Here is an 18,096-nt window from a genome sequence, read left to right as displayed (position 1 = left end):
ACTCACCTTTTGCACCTTGTTTCAGATTCTTAACCATTCTCGTTTTGCTAGGAGCTTACCCCAACCCTAACCCTAGGGCTAGGGTTAATGCGCAAATTTCAATAACGATACCACTACGTTTGCTTTCACAGCAGATAAGAAAGTTCCGGCATTTCACTAACATTCTAAACAGCATTTCATTTAATAACCGTGGTTAACTCTGTCAAAAATGATTGAATTCCATGAAAAAAAAAATTGGTATCTAAGGCTTTTCAAAGTTGACCCTCCCGAAGAAAATTTGAGAGTAAGGGCAGTTTATAGTCAGTCGGGTTATTTTGTGCTTGAAGTGAGGGCATTTTCAACAGGAATCAATTAGGGTCTGGGTTAGGGTTTGGGTTAGCGTTACAGCTACCGGCTATTGCCCTTCGCTATGTGCGGCAGGAAAAAATGCCCTTTCTGGCTTCGAGGTGAAAAAAAAGTTTAAAATAGGGAGACTCGTTATTGCATTGTGTTTAATTTATTTTTTCGGGTGTTATAATCACCATTTTCACATAGATTATAATGTAACTTGTTTGCCCCCTAAAATTTTGCATAACCATTGTTTCCAATTTCTCCAGGGTATCAGAGTCGTCCCAGGAGAAATCGAAGACAATGGGGGGTAAACAAGGTAAATCATGGTCTGTGTGAAAATGGTGAATTAAGCTAATCTGAGAATTTTACAAAGACGTTGTTTATAGTTTTTTTTTTCAAAGTAGACAGTTAACCACTTTTGGTGTAGAGATCACAGAAGTACCCTACTCAGAAAAATACATAGATAATGCATGCTTGTAAACGGGACCAGAAATTAAATGCTATTTTATTTTCCTGATACATTAACCAAGTCATTTGACTTCACCAGCCCCCTTTCTTCTTCTTGGGTCGCTGTTTCTTCTTCGCTGCCTGGGGCTGCTGTTGTCTGGGTGGCACCACATTGGTGGCGGCACCTCCTGAAGATGGCGTTCCCGGGGGAGACGCGGGTTTAGGACTTCCGGGTGTTTTCGGACTAGATGACCTACAAGAAATAGAAAAATAAGAATCGTAGACAGTCACATAAAAGTAATGATGAGGTGTCCGCAAATTTGTTAATAGAAGATGTTTTTTTACTTAACTGACAGACGACGAATAACTTCGCGACTTAATTGACCAATCAGATCAATATCTAGAGTTTAATACCATCGACTGACGTGATACAACATACTTTGACTCTGAAGATGACTACCGCATAGGTTGTCGAAACGTCAGTCACTGTCAACAACAACAGTCCTAGTACGATCAAACTCAACCCACTTATTGAATGACTCCTGGGTTTAAACCTTTCACGGAAGATATTCTTCAAAAGGTGACTTTGGCTTTCCTGTTACAGTATAACGTTGTTCTTGAGTGGGAAAGAATTGACTATACTTTAAATCTTCCCACGAAATTGTAGCCAAAGATGTATGACTCTTATGCCAAGAAGGATTGTGATTAGGGATCACCCGACGATTGCAAAAATTAAAGCTCGTTGATCAGTTTGAGATGGTCAAATTTTGTAATATCGGGGGAGCGATGATACCAAAACCTGGTTATCTACCTACGGTGCCAACATTGAGAACTATTTCCAATACTAGCATTAAGAAGCAGCCTCTGATTACTCTGAGGGAGAGATGAGGAAAGAATCCAATGCCGTTTGTCTGAACTTCGACAGAAGGTGGTCATGTACATTAAAATGTTATTAGCCCCACAAAATATATCTAAAAAGGTTTGGCTTTGAAAGAAGAACTTACGATTCTGTGGGGGCAGCGGCACCTTGCGTTCCTTTACCTGTAAAAAGGAAGATAAGGTAACTTAAAACACGTTAGCGTATCCTAATTGGTGGACAAACTATTAAAGAAAGACGGGAGCCATTGGTTTAGCACCCTTACTGAAGAGCGTCGTCAGTCACGACTGCATCAGGACAACCAAGTAAGATTGGAGTGTCAGTCGAACTGTCCTTATAGACACCTCTATAATACGGACACCTCTCAATGACGGACAGTTTCAAAGGACAGCTTCACAAAAAACCTACCTTTATTATTCGGACACTTCTGTAAAGTAGGCACATGACTCTTTGTGGTCCATATTAAGGGGTTTGCATTTACGGAGCTAGTGTAGGGGGTAACCATAGAAATCTAAGTTCGATCAAAAATCTCGCTGCGGTGTTAACGGTTCTGGTGTACTGAATTTCGCTGTGCGTAAATTATTGCATAAATATGAGGGCGAAGGCCAACTAGATATAAAATAAATAAATAAACAAATGAAGACTTTTAAGGGTGACATATCATCATTTGGTGGTTCTTTAACCACATTAGTACCATTCCTGATTGAGTTGAAATTTACCGGAAATGTTGGTTTTCAAGGGCAGGCGAAAACCGGAGTACCTGGAGAAAAACCGCTCGGAGAAAAGAAAACCAACCACAAACTCGACCAACATATGGGGTCGTTTTTTTGAAGAGGGAGTTACAAGGAAAGAAAGAGGGCATAACCGGTACGTACTATACTACTAACGTACCGAACGCTGACATGACAAAAGTTCAAACAACACCTCCATAATACAAGGAAGCCTGATAAATACACTGTATACTTGAGTCCATGATGTACGGGTTTAGGTTACTGAATATCAGGGACCTTTAGATTTTACGACGAGGAAGACTTCAGTATGAGATTTTCTCAATACCGAGTAGCGCGCGTGAATCAGAATCATTTTGGCGCGAAAACACGATGGTCTTCATCATTCTACTACGAGTTGCAGAGAGAATGTGTAGACCTCATTTTTGTAGAGGTAATATTAAGCAGTTCAGTATCCTTCACAGAGGACCATAAATCAGGAATTCGTTGCCAATTTCACTAACCAGCTCTGCTTCCATATTTGTTTTAAAAAAAAATCTGAAAAATTATCTCATTGATACCCATTCTGTCTCTTGAGGTTTATGTTTTTCTGTACACTCTGCACTCGAGTCAGTAATTAGTAATCTAGCTTAAGGAAGCCTATCAATATAAGCTCCCAGCTTCTTTAGGTTTCCCTGTCACATAAACTTAAATTTTAATTAACACCTTTTGTAACGCCTTATTGTTTTTTTATGGAAGTGACTTAAAAACAAACGAACAAACAAACAAATAAATAAACAAAGTGTTGTCAAATGTTATAAATCTCAACTTTCTAGTCGTCCTCGTCCTCATCCTTGAATCTAAAAGTCTCTATTACACTCAACCTGTCACCTACCTACAGACGCGCCCTTCTTTTGTCTTTTTCCCTTGTAGTAAGTTCTTTCTCTTTTAGGTATCCATCGCTCGGGGTCCGGATCAACCTCGGAATTGTAGTTTTTCGGTAGTTTTCCTGCGAAAAGATAGGAACATTTTCATAGATTTGAACCCCTTTACTCCCCAAGTCAGTAGGTCCGTTCTGATTTCAAAGCGAATTCCGGGCCCGGTTATATAAGGCAAATAACGATTATATAAGAACCTTTTTCTCTAGCCGTTCCCTGTTTTCCGAAGAATGTTTTCGTGCTGTCTTTGCGCATCTTAACGTTGTTAGTCCACCCTCCGCCGAATTATCGGCAATACCGTGCAAGAGATTTTCCCGGAAAAAGGAATTTGTTTCACTCAAGATGCAACCCGTTCCTGGTGCTCATCCATAACTTTTCATTCGCACTGGCGCAAATTTCACTTATGTTCACATGAATAAGGCCTTGCTTTAATAGCGAGGACGAGGGCAAATCAGTAATGAGCTAGCACGCTAACATATAGTGTAGTTATAACTTCAAAACCATTAACCATTGAAATACACTTCTTTAATCTAAACTTCCTTTAATCATTATTCTATGACATGGGGATCAAACCTTTTCCTTAAATATGATTTATGAAACTCTCAACAGTGAACAAGCAAGATAAACAGGGTAAGATAGTTAAGCTTAGTTTCCATATAATGATGGTGTAACCTGTAACGCCCTACAGTACGATCGGAAGCTGCTTGAGTTGGACGTGTTCAAAAGATCCCAGACAGCAAAGTCAAATGTCGCTATTTAGGAACTCCGAAGATTCTAATCTTCCAACTCTTCGCGTGTTTCGTATCTCGATATGCGCACAGCTAAAGCATGAACCTATTGTTCCATAAAAACGAGGTAGTTAATTTTGTGATGCTAAGCTTCAACGCATTATTCATTTTTCCTTGGGAAAACCACTTCAATAAGCTTCAACGATCTCGTATCGGATTGGAGGTCAACGCTAATTGAAGGACTTGTCTAAGACGTGACTAAGTCATGTCGCCGGTTGTTTACCAAATCGTAAGGAAACAGGCTTTATATAGCGTACATACCTCTCTTTCGCTTTCTTTTTCTTCTTTTCACGATAATATCCTGCCTGTTACACCAAACAAATATCTTATTACAGTTTTATCCCAATACCACTGTAAACATCTCACTGAAACTAGCGTAAATGATCGTATTTCATTTTCCCTGTTATAGGTGCGGGCGCTTATACGAGAGCGGCGCTTAATTCAATATAAAATATGTACACCTCGAACTGCGATATGAACCCCGTTTGAAGAGTTTCCAACTTGAGAACTCACGAGTTGGTCGAGGTCTTATTTCTTCAGTATATCAAGCGCCGTAACAAAGGTGGCGCGTTAATTTGTAAATACCCAAATTAGCGCCGCGGCAGTTATTCGAGTAGCGGCGCTTAATCGATCATTTACAGTAAAACAATTTAGGTTTCTGGGAAACCTACTCCCTTTGAACACGAAAAAGATACTTCAAACTGACAATGAAATCGATTGCACCAGTTTTTTTCGATATCGAAGAATCCATGGCAACACGGTGAAGCCATTATCATTATTCCATTTCCTCAATTTATCAGAAATCTAGACATCCGTGTTTTCCAATTGTTACTTTGTTTTGGAACATGAAACTCAATTTTTTTATGATATTGGAGATTAGCTAACCGGTCTAAAAGCTGAGTCCGCGGTCTTCACAAAACCCACCTTAGTTTCTCCATTTCTGTATCACGGCCTTCCTGCTTAACCCTGGATCGACCATACCGAGACCCAAAGGCATTGTGGGACATCTCTAACTTATCAACGTCAAGCGCTGCATCAGTGGAACTCGTGTCCAGAGGTGTCAGCTTTTCACTGTAACTATTTCATAACAGCGGTTAAGGAGCTTTAGCTATCTTTCATTCTTTCATTTGAGAATACATAAAAACCACAGTAATACAAATTTTAGAGGAACACCAAGACCAAAAGGCCCCTTATAGACTAAGAAAACAGCCGACATTTTACGACACCATCTCTGGTTTCCCCGTGAAATGACGTCTTAGGAACGAACGCAGCAATGCCATACTAATGGCTTGCCCAGATTTGGGTAGCGCTACTTATTGGTGGAAACAAGTTTCCCTCAAGGCTCGACCAATCAGAAGCACAACCCAGATCTGGGTAGTGACGTGTCATCAGTATGAAATTTCTGCGCTCGTTTCTCAGACGTCACTATGCTTGGAAACCAGGGATGGCGTCGCAAAAACGTCGGCTGTTTTCTGAGGTTAGACTCCTAACAGACGCATCATATTTATAAAAAAAGGATACTGTTCTGCTTTCTTTGGATTCACCCGGGAATACGCCTTGATGAGCTGAGCTAATGTCTTCACATCTCTTGGATCTTCCCTTTAATGCAGGAAAAACAATAAAATAAAATACAGCTAACGGTTAAAGACTCGATTTACAAAAAAAGTTAATAGTTACGCTCAGTCAAAGACGTAGGTTTCTTCCGGAAGAACAGTGAGGATATGGTCTCAAGACTAAGACGTATGTATTGAACGTTATCACAGACATTCTATTTAATATTCCCAGCCGCTATAGATGTTACCCCAACCCCCCCATCTATGTTACCAACACAGTTACCTGCCCACTGAGACATGAGAAATATCCCGTTTGTTTTTTTCGCTTCATAAAGAAAAGACCTATTCGCCATATCCGTTCAAAATATTCAAAAGATAAAAGGTGCGAGGTAGCAGGCCCTTCAGAAAAAGACAATTGGAAGCCCCCCCCAACCCCCTCGGAAAATCTCACCTTTGGGGTGTTGGGTGGGGTTTGGATAGTATATGGGAATGGTCGTCAATTAATCAGCTGTTATTTCAAAATAGCGACACCTCAACCGATAAACAATAAAGTCGTTCTTACTTGTGTAACTTCTCCAACATATCTACAGCTTCTTTCGCTTTACCATGATGTAACTTGTACGCTACATTCTCCCTCATCAGTGTGAGAACTTCAGATTGACGCATCGTGTGCTGGAAAATAAAAAAACTGTCATTTAGTACGTACGAAAAGGTCTGCTGATCGTTCTTGAATTCTAGTCTACAAGCCATGCCCCCCTTTGGTGGTATCGCGAATAATCACGCACGAGTGGCACGCTCAAGCGATCCGCGAGAGATTGTAATGGGGTATCTCGCGTGTTCTACCTGGGCCACACTCTACGCTTAGACAGCTTTTCCCTCCATACAGTAGCATTTATAAAAAATCGTAAGGGTTGCCATGACCGAGATAGGTGCACTACTCAGGAATATTCTTCCTTGCTTACCTTGTTCTTCTGCGCAAACTCCACAGCATCATCAAAGACAGCAACAGCAGCGTTGATGTCACCAAGATGGGAATACATTGTCACTAGAGAAGATACCTTGTTATAAAGGAACAAAACAAGTCAGCTGAACTTTGCGCACTCTGTGTGTGGGTTTGTTGGATAAGAATCATCAGGATAAGGAACAAGATGATCAACAGGGCGCAAAACCTAGCGTCTTTTTCACCATCTTCACTAAATCTCCTCTTGCTTGTTTGTTTTTCAAACCAAATGACCATGAAGTAAAAACTGTGTTCAAAGGTCTTGGAGCCAGCTTTCTGTTTGTTATGACTATTTATTTGGGTGGCAACTGTCTCCGACGCGTCCCTTCTTTAAACATCTAAACATTTGTGATTGTCTTGAAATAAAAGGCTGGCATTTTGTCGTATTTGAGAGAACGCAAAGAAAGTTTAATGACTTACCACTCCAGGTTTGTGAGCAATGTCTTTGATTGAACGTAGCGTTGTACAAGCATCCTGAACGTTTCCTGAGAGTTCAAAAGATCGCAACTTCAGAATGAATCAAAAAGCAATAGAGACTGATTCAGCGCAATTTGACCGAGCAATATTCTGATTAGCCTGCGAACAGCAGACGCATTTCCGGTCGAAGCGACGACCGGAAATGCGTCTGCTGTTCGCAGGCTATATTCTGATTATTAAGTAGTTAGACTATGATCATCCGGATGATCGTTTTTCTGAATAGCACACAGTGACAGAAGTTTCGACAAACCTTTGCGTAGATTGCGAGCAGTCTCTCTTTTTCTTCAGATTTAGTAAGGGAAATGCACGCGCGCGCGCGCGATGAGCGGAGAAGCCGCGAGAGGCGAGAAACGAGGGCGCCTCGTCTCGCGCCTTCAGTCACGCGCGTGGTCATTTACGTGTCTCGGGCATTTTGCTCGACGGACCAAGAAAAAAGAGAGACTGCTCGTAGTCTAACCTTTGCGGTAGTGAGTCATCTTCAGAGTTGAAGTGAGTTAATAATTAACTACCAACAAAATATCTAGAACATTCCTTACTGAGCCACGACTCAGACAATTTCTTTATCTCTGTGACTGCTCAAAACAACTCAAATTTGCATGAATTATAGACAGCAACACTTCAAGACAAGTAGGAAAAAAACCTGGATGGCCCACTGTTATATAAAACAGTTAGAGAAAGAACTGACACCGGAGAAGAAGAAGAATAGAAAGAAAGAATAGGAAAAAAATAACTCCAGTAACCTTGTGCTAGATAAAGCTGCACAAGTGTAAGCTTAACACTCATTGAAGTATCTTCATGATCCGCTGCATACTTCTGCAAAAAAAAACAAACAAACAAAGAAACGATCAGATTTACAGGAAGCTAAGACAAATGAAGTATAGTCAATGCGGCTATTAACATAAAAGGATCTCCAAGGGAAGTCCTTAAAATTTGCCGCTAACTACATGTATACATTACGCGAATCCCCAACCTTGGAAAACCATGGGAGTATAAAAAAGAGCACAACCAATAAATTTGCGTTGAGGGTAAGGGTAAACGTTACATGGAAATCTCACGAATGTAAAAATAACTGATAAATTGTTCTAATGGCATGCTTTTGTAAAGCCACATTGATGTACAGGTTCAAAAGAAGTCAGAGTTTCTGTCCCAAATGAGGTAAGTGTTAAGAGATTAGCGCTGTTGAGTCTTTGGTAACGTAAACATGAAAGGTTCTTTGATGATAACAAGTACCTGTACAGAGTTTATTGTACCTTAAGCAGCTCCACAGCTTTGTCTGAGTGTTTCTCTCGATGAAGAAGAGAAGCTTTCATAAGGCAAGGAAAGTCGCTATCAGCGTAATTTGCCTCAAGAGTTGATATCAGGTTACGGCAAGCTTCAAGCTGTTTAGAAAGAGAAGTCAACGTGATTTCGATTGTTACATTTTGTTAACAATGAAACCCAGCCCTTAAACAAAAGAGATGCAACATACAGGGGTCCAATGAAATGATAAGTTTTAAAAAGGTGCGAGGATACTGAGGGTATTGAGATTCGAGAAAGATCTATTAGAAAACACACAACTTAGTTGAAGTTGATTGCATCGCTTTCTATGGGGCTTTCACGTGAAGAAGTTGTAAACTTATAAAATGTCTAGCTATACATGTATGTTTTTCCATACTTCATGCAAACCTTGCTTCTAAAATATAAAATGTTCTCTTCATTCCAAAGATAAGAAACAACAGAGAATGCCTAGTTCTTTTGTACGGACATTTCGTTATTAATGCCATTAAAATACATTGTACGTCGAACAGTTCTCTGGTGAAGAGTGCCTTTAAGACATGTTCTAAGGTGACGTACCGGTATTTGGGAGGTCAAAATTTAAACCGAAGAAGACTTTTTCTCACCTGATTCGAGTAAAAGGACAAAAGACATCGGTTAAACAGTAAAGATTTTTGTTGAGCTGCTGTCAGTTTGTGTTCAAGACCATCAGCAGTGGTTGCCTTGACTTTCTTCTTTGAGTCAAATACATCACGGTCCTAAAACGTAGTCAAAAAAAAAACTTTCCATTTTTGGTACAATGCTGTGTTCGCTGGCTAAAACGTATTTCATTGAAAAAAGGTGGTAAATGTTAAGCTTAGTAATGAAAATGAGAAAGATGAATACAGTTATCCTTCTATTACGCTTCCAGCCTTCGTTAACCAGCCACATGTCTCTGGGTTGCTTTCTCAAAGTTTGTGGCTTAACCTTTTCGATCCCAGAGGGAATGATGAATTCTTGTTCGGTGGCAGGCGCGGATCCAGGATTTTTCTTAAGAGGGTTACACCACTAAAGACCTACCATTTTAACTACCACTTTTACGGCGTTTAACCCAAATTCTTCAACCTCGTCCCATGTCTTACCTCAAAACCAATAAACCATAAACAAAGTCTTTTTTTGGCAGAAGAACAATAAGCCGCAGTTCATCTGAAGAGGTAGTGAGGGGGGGGGGGGGGGGGGGGGTTCGCAACCCCTACACCGCTAGATCTGCCCCTGGGTGGTTCTAAATTTTGAGTCTGTGGAGGAAATCCCATGATGCGACCATTTAAATAAAAACTCTTTCACTTCCTTGGCACTACTTTCATTGTGCTCCAGCACTTTATAAGATGAAATTTGGAATTTTTGTCTTGTTTGGACTTTGGTCACTTCCAAATGTTTCATAGAGAGATTTAATCGAGGGTTGACTATATATGTTACAGGGCAAAATTAAATTCATGTTAAAATTTCTTAACCTAAGCAGGCTGATTCTCAATATTTTCTTTGTCTCTTAGCCCTAATACTGAATTTCAAATGAGTTTCCAATCCCCCATGCCAAAAAAAAAAAAACAAAACAACAACAAATTACTTGTTCGTCATTTCTCATGGAGGTATTATTAGTATTGGAAACTGAGTTGATGACAACATTCTTATGAAAATGTCGTGTACATAGCTAACCTTGTTCAGTGTGATGATATTGTTGGATGCAACAGCAGCTAAGGCAAGGTCATTGGGTCTGTCACAAGTGAAAAGTAACAAAAAAATAATGTAATAGCTACTGCTACTCAAAGAAGAGTTCTGAGAAGTGCTTTGGATGGCTGCAGTATTTAAATTATAGGTATGAAAATACTCAAGAATGAATGATGTCCATACTTTGACTTGAGAACTTGATTGTAGAGCTTCTGAGCTTCATCATTTTTTCCTTGTACTTGGTAAGCATAAGCTAGCTGTGTCCTGATAACATGACATAAACAATATCGTAAGTAAAAGAGTGCAATGGTACAAAACATAACTCTGATGACTGGGCTGTGCTTTATAGGGAAGACAGTTGGTGTTCAATGTTCGTTGTTTTCTAGGCTCATTATTTTTCCTACAGTCATTGGCCAAGTGTCTAAACCACAGTTACAATCCACTATAACCAGCAACTAAACTTATAATCAAACAACAAAGTGCAACTTTATAAAGTAAGAACAGTACACTGGTGTTCTGCCTCTAGATCTACATGTAGTACTATGTGCATGTACCATAGTTGGAAGAAAACTACATTGCATTCTTGGGCTAAAACAAAACTTCAAGCCATGAGGGATTTGAAATTAAAAGACAAAAAACACACCTGACAACCCCCATCTCAGCTTCTATCTCTTCTTCTGCTATATCCTGAAAAAGTTATTAAAACAAAGTATAACTTTATACACTGCAGTTTAGGAAATCTTTGGACCTTCAGATCTCTTCCTTAGTGGGTCATTTTAAGAAGATAAAATCTTTTTCTAGTCTACGCCATATATATGCTTTCATGAAACTCTTTACAATAAATGGTGCTTACAGCAAAGCGATCGGCAAACAAATCAGTTAGAATGGGGTTTTGTTAAACACTGGCTAAACTCCATTTAAATAACTGGCCCTTAATTTCTGGCAAATTTTAAAGAACAACGCCTGCAATCTACTCTCAATTGACTGTTATTCAGTTGTTGGCCAACACTGTCAGATGTGGAGAGTTGTTAATTTTTTCACAACATTTTACCAAATTTCTTATTAATAATACAACCATCGCATCAATGTACTTGTAATTCTATCAAATATCCACATATAGAACAAAATTTACCATGGATACTATATTGATAATTTTATGCAGTGTGTTTCAGGGTATTTACTGACTTATACATAGTTTTATTATATGACAATCAATACTCAGATTATGGGTATTTTAGAATTTTCGTTGCCTTTTCATTTTTTTACTTCCTGAAGACTGTAGAAAGGTTGTCAAAAGTTTGTACCCTTTTTTAATCGCTTTAAGCCAAAGGATAACTTAATTATAATTTTTTTCTTATCAACATTTTTCAAAGGTACAATTCACTTAAAAACAGTGAATATTATTACCGGTACACTGTATTTACAAAACTTACAGGGTCATCTTGAAGACTTGTCTCACACAACTCTAAAAAATACAAAAAAGTTTAAATAATAATAATGAATCAGCAATTTTCAAAGGATAATATGGTGACATACATTGTCACATACACTGTAAATGGCTGACCTGTGGATGATCTGTAATATCTAACCTAGGTTAGCATTTAAGTGGTGGTTCAAAATCTAATTTCGCAAAATTTCTGTCTCTGTGTCTGTGTCTCATATTCATTGCCTTGATTTGAAACAAAGGAAAACAAACGTTTTTACACTACTTCAAAGAAATCACCAGAAATCAGAAAATACATGTATGAAACGTGATGTTTGTTAACTACTTGCTGACCGCTTTTGGGAAACTGATAATTCGTCAGACTCTTGTGTTTGAGAATCAAGTAACACAGTCAAGGGGGTAAAAATTACGGAGCCAATCCAGGAAAAAGTGTTACGGGCCTAGCAAACCCTTTTTTCAATTAGAACTTTGTTTAAGGGCTTATGGCAAATGTTTCTACAAATAACCAAATTGGGCATTAATAGAATGATTAATTTCATTGAGAATTGACAAACATGTGAATTTCACAGTGCACTGCTGATTCCCTTTTAATATCACGATACGTGATTGGTGCCAGGTGTCAACAAAACCAGGATTGGACTGGATCAGATCAGCCCCTGTAACTCACTAAATGACAAAAGGTCAGGGTTAATGTTATGGGGTATTCCTGTCCTATCCAGGATTTGTCTGTGGCCATTACTTTGTCTATCAAACCAAACACCACCTACACGGGGAAGCTGACCCTTCTAGATTAAGGCTTATTTTCTAAACTATACTATAAAGTAAAATGGCCTGTAGATAATTTTCAGAAATTGTCTTTCACACCTTCTGCTTTCTTTAATTTTACTTCAGCAGCTTCTACATCATTCTGTCCCAAGGAAAGACAGGCTGAATTGTAACACAACTCATATGTATCTTCCCGCAAACCTGGGTCATCCTAATAAACACAAACAATCAATTAACACGCTGCAAACAAGAAAAAATCTTGAAGTGTGAAGATATACACTGTAGATGTAGCGGTATTGAGACTATTGGATTGATTGTGGGTTAAGCTAAACAACCAGGGCTTCTGACATCAAATTTGAGCATAATAAACAAATCCACTCAAAAATCACTTTGAGGACACAGATACAGCACTTCATTATGTGAACAGCACATAACAAGAGATAATATTTAACATGACTTATCAAAATCCTATCTAAAAGTTGCTTAGTGACAAATAAAAGTAATCAATGGTAGGTGTTTGTATGTCCATTTTTTATTACCATTTCCAATCCACCCCACTGAGCTGCAGCAGAAATAACAGCAGCTAGGTTAGTTTCTCTTTCATTGCCGTAGTCATCCTGCAAACCAAGAATTACCAACCCAATCTTAAACATATGTAGGAACACAGGACAAACACACTGGAACAAGGCTGTCACTAAGGGCCGGGGGAAAGGGGATTTCCCCTGGCTGCTATGAGCTAGAGCCCTGCCTACTTTAATAAGAAAAAAATGGAAATTGGCACCAAAAGAACTTCCTTGCTGGACATTTCCCATTCTACTGATTGTATATACTCGCCTGGCAACTTGAAATTTTAGTGACAGCCCTGCTAGAAACATGCAATAACAAGTGCTATACAAAAATAAAATGAAGCAAAGTATTGGAAAGAAAAATAAAAGGTAATTTTCAGCAATTACCAGGGAATTTTTTATCAAGTCCTTATACAATTCTAAACATGCCCTGTAGTCTTCAAGTCGGTATAGCTAAAATAAAAACAAAAAAGAACATGTGAGATAAATTAATGAGCAAACTAGAGAATTCAGATCATAGACTGTTGGAGATATTAGAGTGGTTTTCGTTTGAGTGTCGTAAAACCAAAACCAAAGTAATTACTCTGGCCAATCACATAGGACACAGACAATACATTGAACCAATCAAAACTCGAAGTAATTACATGTGGTTGACGCAAAGCGCGGGAAAATGCATGCGAGCGCGTCACAATTGGCTTTGGTTTTACTTCTGATTGGATGAAAAGGTGGCGCGTGAATCTTTTAAGCCAATCGCATCGTGTAGAAAGTGCAAAACCAATTACTTTTCGACACTCAAATGAAAACCGCTCTATTATTTTGTTGTGGATTGAACTTAGCCCCTCAACAGTTCAAAGCTTAGTGATTTGATAATTTGTCTCAGATAATATTATCATGAGTTATATAACATAGATTGCTGAAATAGATAGCAGCTATAACAAAAAAAAATAAAAAAAATTTTAAGTAATGTTATAAAAAATAGATAAAGAAAAAGAGAAAAGTGAGAAGACAGAAGAAAATGGTTTTGATAAAACTATAATTTTGTGGACTGAGCTACACCCTAATAGTATGCAGATTGGTTATAAGCAAATGTAAAATTTTATCTGGAAGAAAAGAAAAATGATATTTTCAGGCATCACATGCCTTGTACCAGGTTCCTTTCCTCTTCATCCCCAGAGTGAGTTAGAGATGATGAGTAGAAGAGGAGTCAGGGAACAAGGTTGAACAATGACCTTTGGATTATAATTATCATCTTGTGTTGTATGTTGTACATAATGATTTTATTTACAGGTCAAAATTAAAATTCAGGTTAAAAACCTAGGGTTGACTGTTTGCCAGCCCCAAGTATTCATAACCTAGAGCTAGGAGATAAAGGACATTGAGAATCAAGCAAGACTAAAACAAATTAACCTTAATTTTATTTTAATCACTCACATGGCCAGCATCAATGCAAATTCATTCCAGAACAAATCAAAGTGTTTATATATGAAAAAGTTCAACTACCACAAGACTTGCTCGGAACACCAACATGGCTGGCATGTCATTCTTTTTGAACATCAATATATGGCTTAACATCATGAAAAAATTCTCTATATAACTGTGCAAGTAAGAGTTACAAGAGGTGTCCTTTCAGGGAATCACCATTTTTATAAAAAAATCAAAACATCCATACCACTTGTGCTTTGAGTTCTTTCTCCTGTTGTGTAGGCTCATCAATAGCATTCAATATATTCAAAGCCTCCTGGGTTTTGTTAAGGCGATAAAGGCTGTAAGCTTTCTCAAAGCGGAGTTCAATGTTTATCCTGTTAAGGGATAAAGAAAAAAGGTTGAATTTTACAGAGATCAATAGACTTTAAGTATCTCCAGAATGAAGTTTTTCGTGTCTTGTTATACTATGTTGATGAATAACGATCTTTGTGTAAGATGCTTAATATAAATACCAGTTTCATTTCAAGACTTATATCTATTAGATAATAGGGACCTTTAGATGATGGCGATGGCAGGTAAAACTTTGTTGAATGTATAAAAACTCTCCTGGATTTGAATTCCTAAGAGCCTTATCCAAAGTAAGAAAGAGAAAGAAAATTATTTTTGGCGTTGCTCATTAAAATTTTTTACCTTTTCTTTTGTTCTTGGGTATGATGATGTATGCTAATGATTTGAAACAAAGGAAAAACAAAACTTACCTGATATACAAAAATTAATGGCAACATAAACATGCAATTGCTACCGAGAAAGACAAAAGTTCTCCCTATGTCACAGGCATTCAAGTGGAAGAAAAACACAAAAATCGGTATGCGCAAGCAAAGGAGGAGGGAAACCTGGGTTGCTTGCAATAATATGACCAGGGCTAAACATGAAAGTGATACTTGCATTTAATTTTGTAATAACCCTTAAAGTCAAATTAAATCAGGCATCTGTTAGCCTGCAAATATGGCCATCTCTCCTCAATCCTCAGATATCTCTACACGTCAACGACAGAAATACCAGACTGACAATGTAAATCAATGATTGCATAATATTGATCTGGTAGTCATGGGGTTCCAAATATAAATTTCCTTTGAGTTTATGTTTCTCCCGGTCTATTGGTGTAATATATTCTAAGAATATTGACTTTTTTGTTATAAATTCATCATCTTTACATTTAACCTTTGTAACTACTCTGTCAAACAATTGCAGCTGTTGACCAGATTCAAGACAGATTTTAGGCTATTAGTAAGGAATTTCTGTTGTTGAAGTGCAACAGTGTCTCTCCTGCAAAATGTCCCTTGCGGTCAAGGTTTTAGCCAGAAGAGAATCCAGCCATCCTATGAACACCCATTTTTGGAAGAAATACAAAGAAAAATCACTTAATCTCTTATAATTTTATGGGAAAACATGCCTCCTGGACGGCCAGTTTTCAATGTCTGGTTAAAAGCCTGCTGCGGTAAGGGGTGGATTTGTACGTAGATACATGTAGATGACTATGTGCATAAAGTCTTAAGTTTTCTTTAATTTCTATTATATACTTTTAATTTTTAAAATACCTAGTTGCTATTCGTATGGGGCCTGTACACCAACTTGTATTTGCGACTCTTACGGGATTCTGAATATGTCGATTAGGGTAAAGCACTGACCGTACTGATTAAGGTTAATTACTGACTCATAATGGTTGGCTTCTATCTAGGGTTAGGATTGTTGACATATAAATGATGAAATCAAAGACTTACTTAGTAGCGAGTACTCAGTGGTATGGTGGTTTAGGTAGTCGGCTGCAGATGCTACATCCTGGGATCGATACTCAATCTTGCCACACTGAAGGTTTTTCCTTAAAAATTGCCACTGATTTTTTTGCTTAAAAATGGAGGAAACTTACACTTTCATGAACATTTGTTGAGCAGAAAGTTCAAGAAACTTAGAAATGTCATACAGATTTCAAGAGGAGACTTAATCCCGTATGAATAGCAAATACAAATCGGTGCACGGGTCCTATACAAATAGCCAGTGGCTTTTAAATAAGCTTACGTTTATTACTAGGCTTATAAATTATTTTCAAAAGGATTAGTACATTAAACTACGCCTTTTTTATGAAATAGTACTGAAAAAAGGCTAAACATGTACATACCCCTTTTTGGGCGCCGAATTGATGACATCCACAGCTTCTCGAAAACAAGACTGATGAATCAGCGACACAACTTTACAATGAAATGCTTCCTTATCATCTGGTTTTTCTTGTAAAACTATAAAACAAAGAGTAGGATTAATAAGAATGAGAAAATAATCTATGGTGGGCTAGAAAAATTACCCTTACTTTTATTAGCAATTTTCTGGGCCTTTTCGAAATTTCCATCCTTTCCAAATCGATCTAGTTCAGTAAAAAGTTGAGGTATTGAAGGAGACGAGGCCGCCATCTTTGAATAAGAGCTTCAGTCGAGCCGACATATACTGCCAGCGGTGAGCTTGCATAGTGAAAAAATCCTGGGACGGGAGATTGATTTTGTCACGTGGGTCCATCGCGCGAAATGCATGCTGCGTATTTCAAACATTCGCGGCGATTTTTTAATTTCAACTCGATGATTCACGGAGTGGCTTTCGCACTGGCGCTTGTCAAAATGGTAAGTTTTCGGTAGTAGGTTTAGTTCTTTGGTTGCTTCCTAGTGTCTGTTTGTTGCTAAACTTTCATTTGGTGTAAAGACTGAAAGATATTGGAGAAATTCTGCAAGTGACGTCGTTGGTCGTTGCGCATACATGCATGGTGAGCTTGACACGACCTTAAATTTTGAGTTGTTTCTAATCGTTAGTTGGAGATTAAAGCGAAAATAATCACTATTTTTGTTAATTTGCTTGACCGAGGAATATGTTCTCCTACAAAGTTGATTTTTAGCTTTTGAAATATCCTAGAAAAGTGACACGAGTTTACCATATCTCAAATTGAACAAGCTTATGTGCCCATCCCTAAAATAACTTAATCTTGATTATCAAGATAAGCTTAAATGAAGTGATGAAATTGCAATAAACGAATCATTTTCCGCGTTTTCGTGAGATGTTACTTTAATACAAGTGGAACAGAAATTTTATTCTTTATTCTTTTATTCTTCTCTCTGTATTTTGTCGTGGTATTCCTTGTCAATTTGATAATATAATGAAACTGCATTAGGCTGGTAATAATTTTATAAATTTATGGTTAATGGTAATCTTGTATTGACAATTCTTTATGTTACCGAGCTTCAGCTCACACTTTTAATTTGTTCATTTATTTTTAATTTTCAGAAATTAAACATTTTATGTACCAATCAATGATAATTCTGAACGTGGACGAAGACTTGTAAGAGAAAGGTAAATTTCTCTCTCCTAGGTTGGCAAATGTTTTCATGTAGTGCCCCTGCCCTATGATTGCTTCACTGAAGACTCTTTTGGTTTCATTTTTTACTTAAATTGTTGCTTTTCCTGGGAAAAGAAATGTTGTTTCATTACTTTGTTTGTACCTTTTGAAAAAGGAACAGATCAGATCAGATCAGTGATCCATCTACAAACATGGAGCAGTGCTAAACCCAATCAATGAGACCCTATTGAAGTTTGGATTACCATGTGACATATCATTTTTTTCTTTTTGTGTTCTGTGCAACCTTTGCAGGACATGTAGTTTTCCTTTTTATCAAACACCAGCCATGAAAAGACTTGAACCATAGATTAATTTTCTTCTGTATGAAATGGGAATACTTTTTGAAAAAGATAATTTTCCCACAATGATTAGAAAAATTAATGAGAGT

General features: G+C 37.9%; 1 protein-coding gene across 1 annotated transcript; it reads right to left on the bottom strand.

Annotated features, from left to right (window-relative positions):
- Window positions 1-491: 491 nt before the first annotated feature.
- On the bottom strand, window positions 492-16,759 carry LOC140936050 (signal recognition particle subunit SRP72-like). Its single transcript, XM_073385627.1, has 22 exons — window positions 16,638-16,759; window positions 16,452-16,566; window positions 14,520-14,649; window positions 13,238-13,303; window positions 12,824-12,901; window positions 12,384-12,495; window positions 11,509-11,540; window positions 10,719-10,762; window positions 10,259-10,339; window positions 10,064-10,121; window positions 8,998-9,129; window positions 8,368-8,496; window positions 7,858-7,930; window positions 7,061-7,125; window positions 6,603-6,698; window positions 6,203-6,312; window positions 5,609-5,686; window positions 5,012-5,164; window positions 4,349-4,392; window positions 3,257-3,370; window positions 1,782-1,818; window positions 492-1,030 (listed from the first exon to the last, which is right to left on the bottom strand). Exons 1-22 carry the CDS (start codon window positions 16,735-16,737, stop codon window positions 871-873), a joined length of 2,007 nt encoding a protein of 668 aa, XP_073241728.1. The 5' UTR covers window positions 16,738-16,759; the 3' UTR covers window positions 492-870.
- Window positions 16,760-18,096: the final 1,337 nt, after the last annotated feature.

The sequence above is a fragment of the Porites lutea genome, chromosome 4 (genome assembly GCF_958299795.1).
Source record: "Porites lutea chromosome 4, jaPorLute2.1, whole genome shotgun sequence".
In the NCBI taxonomy this organism is placed as follows: Eukaryota; Metazoa; Cnidaria; class Anthozoa; order Scleractinia; family Poritidae; genus Porites; species Porites lutea.
This window is presented reverse-complemented; position numbering and strand designations above follow the sequence as displayed.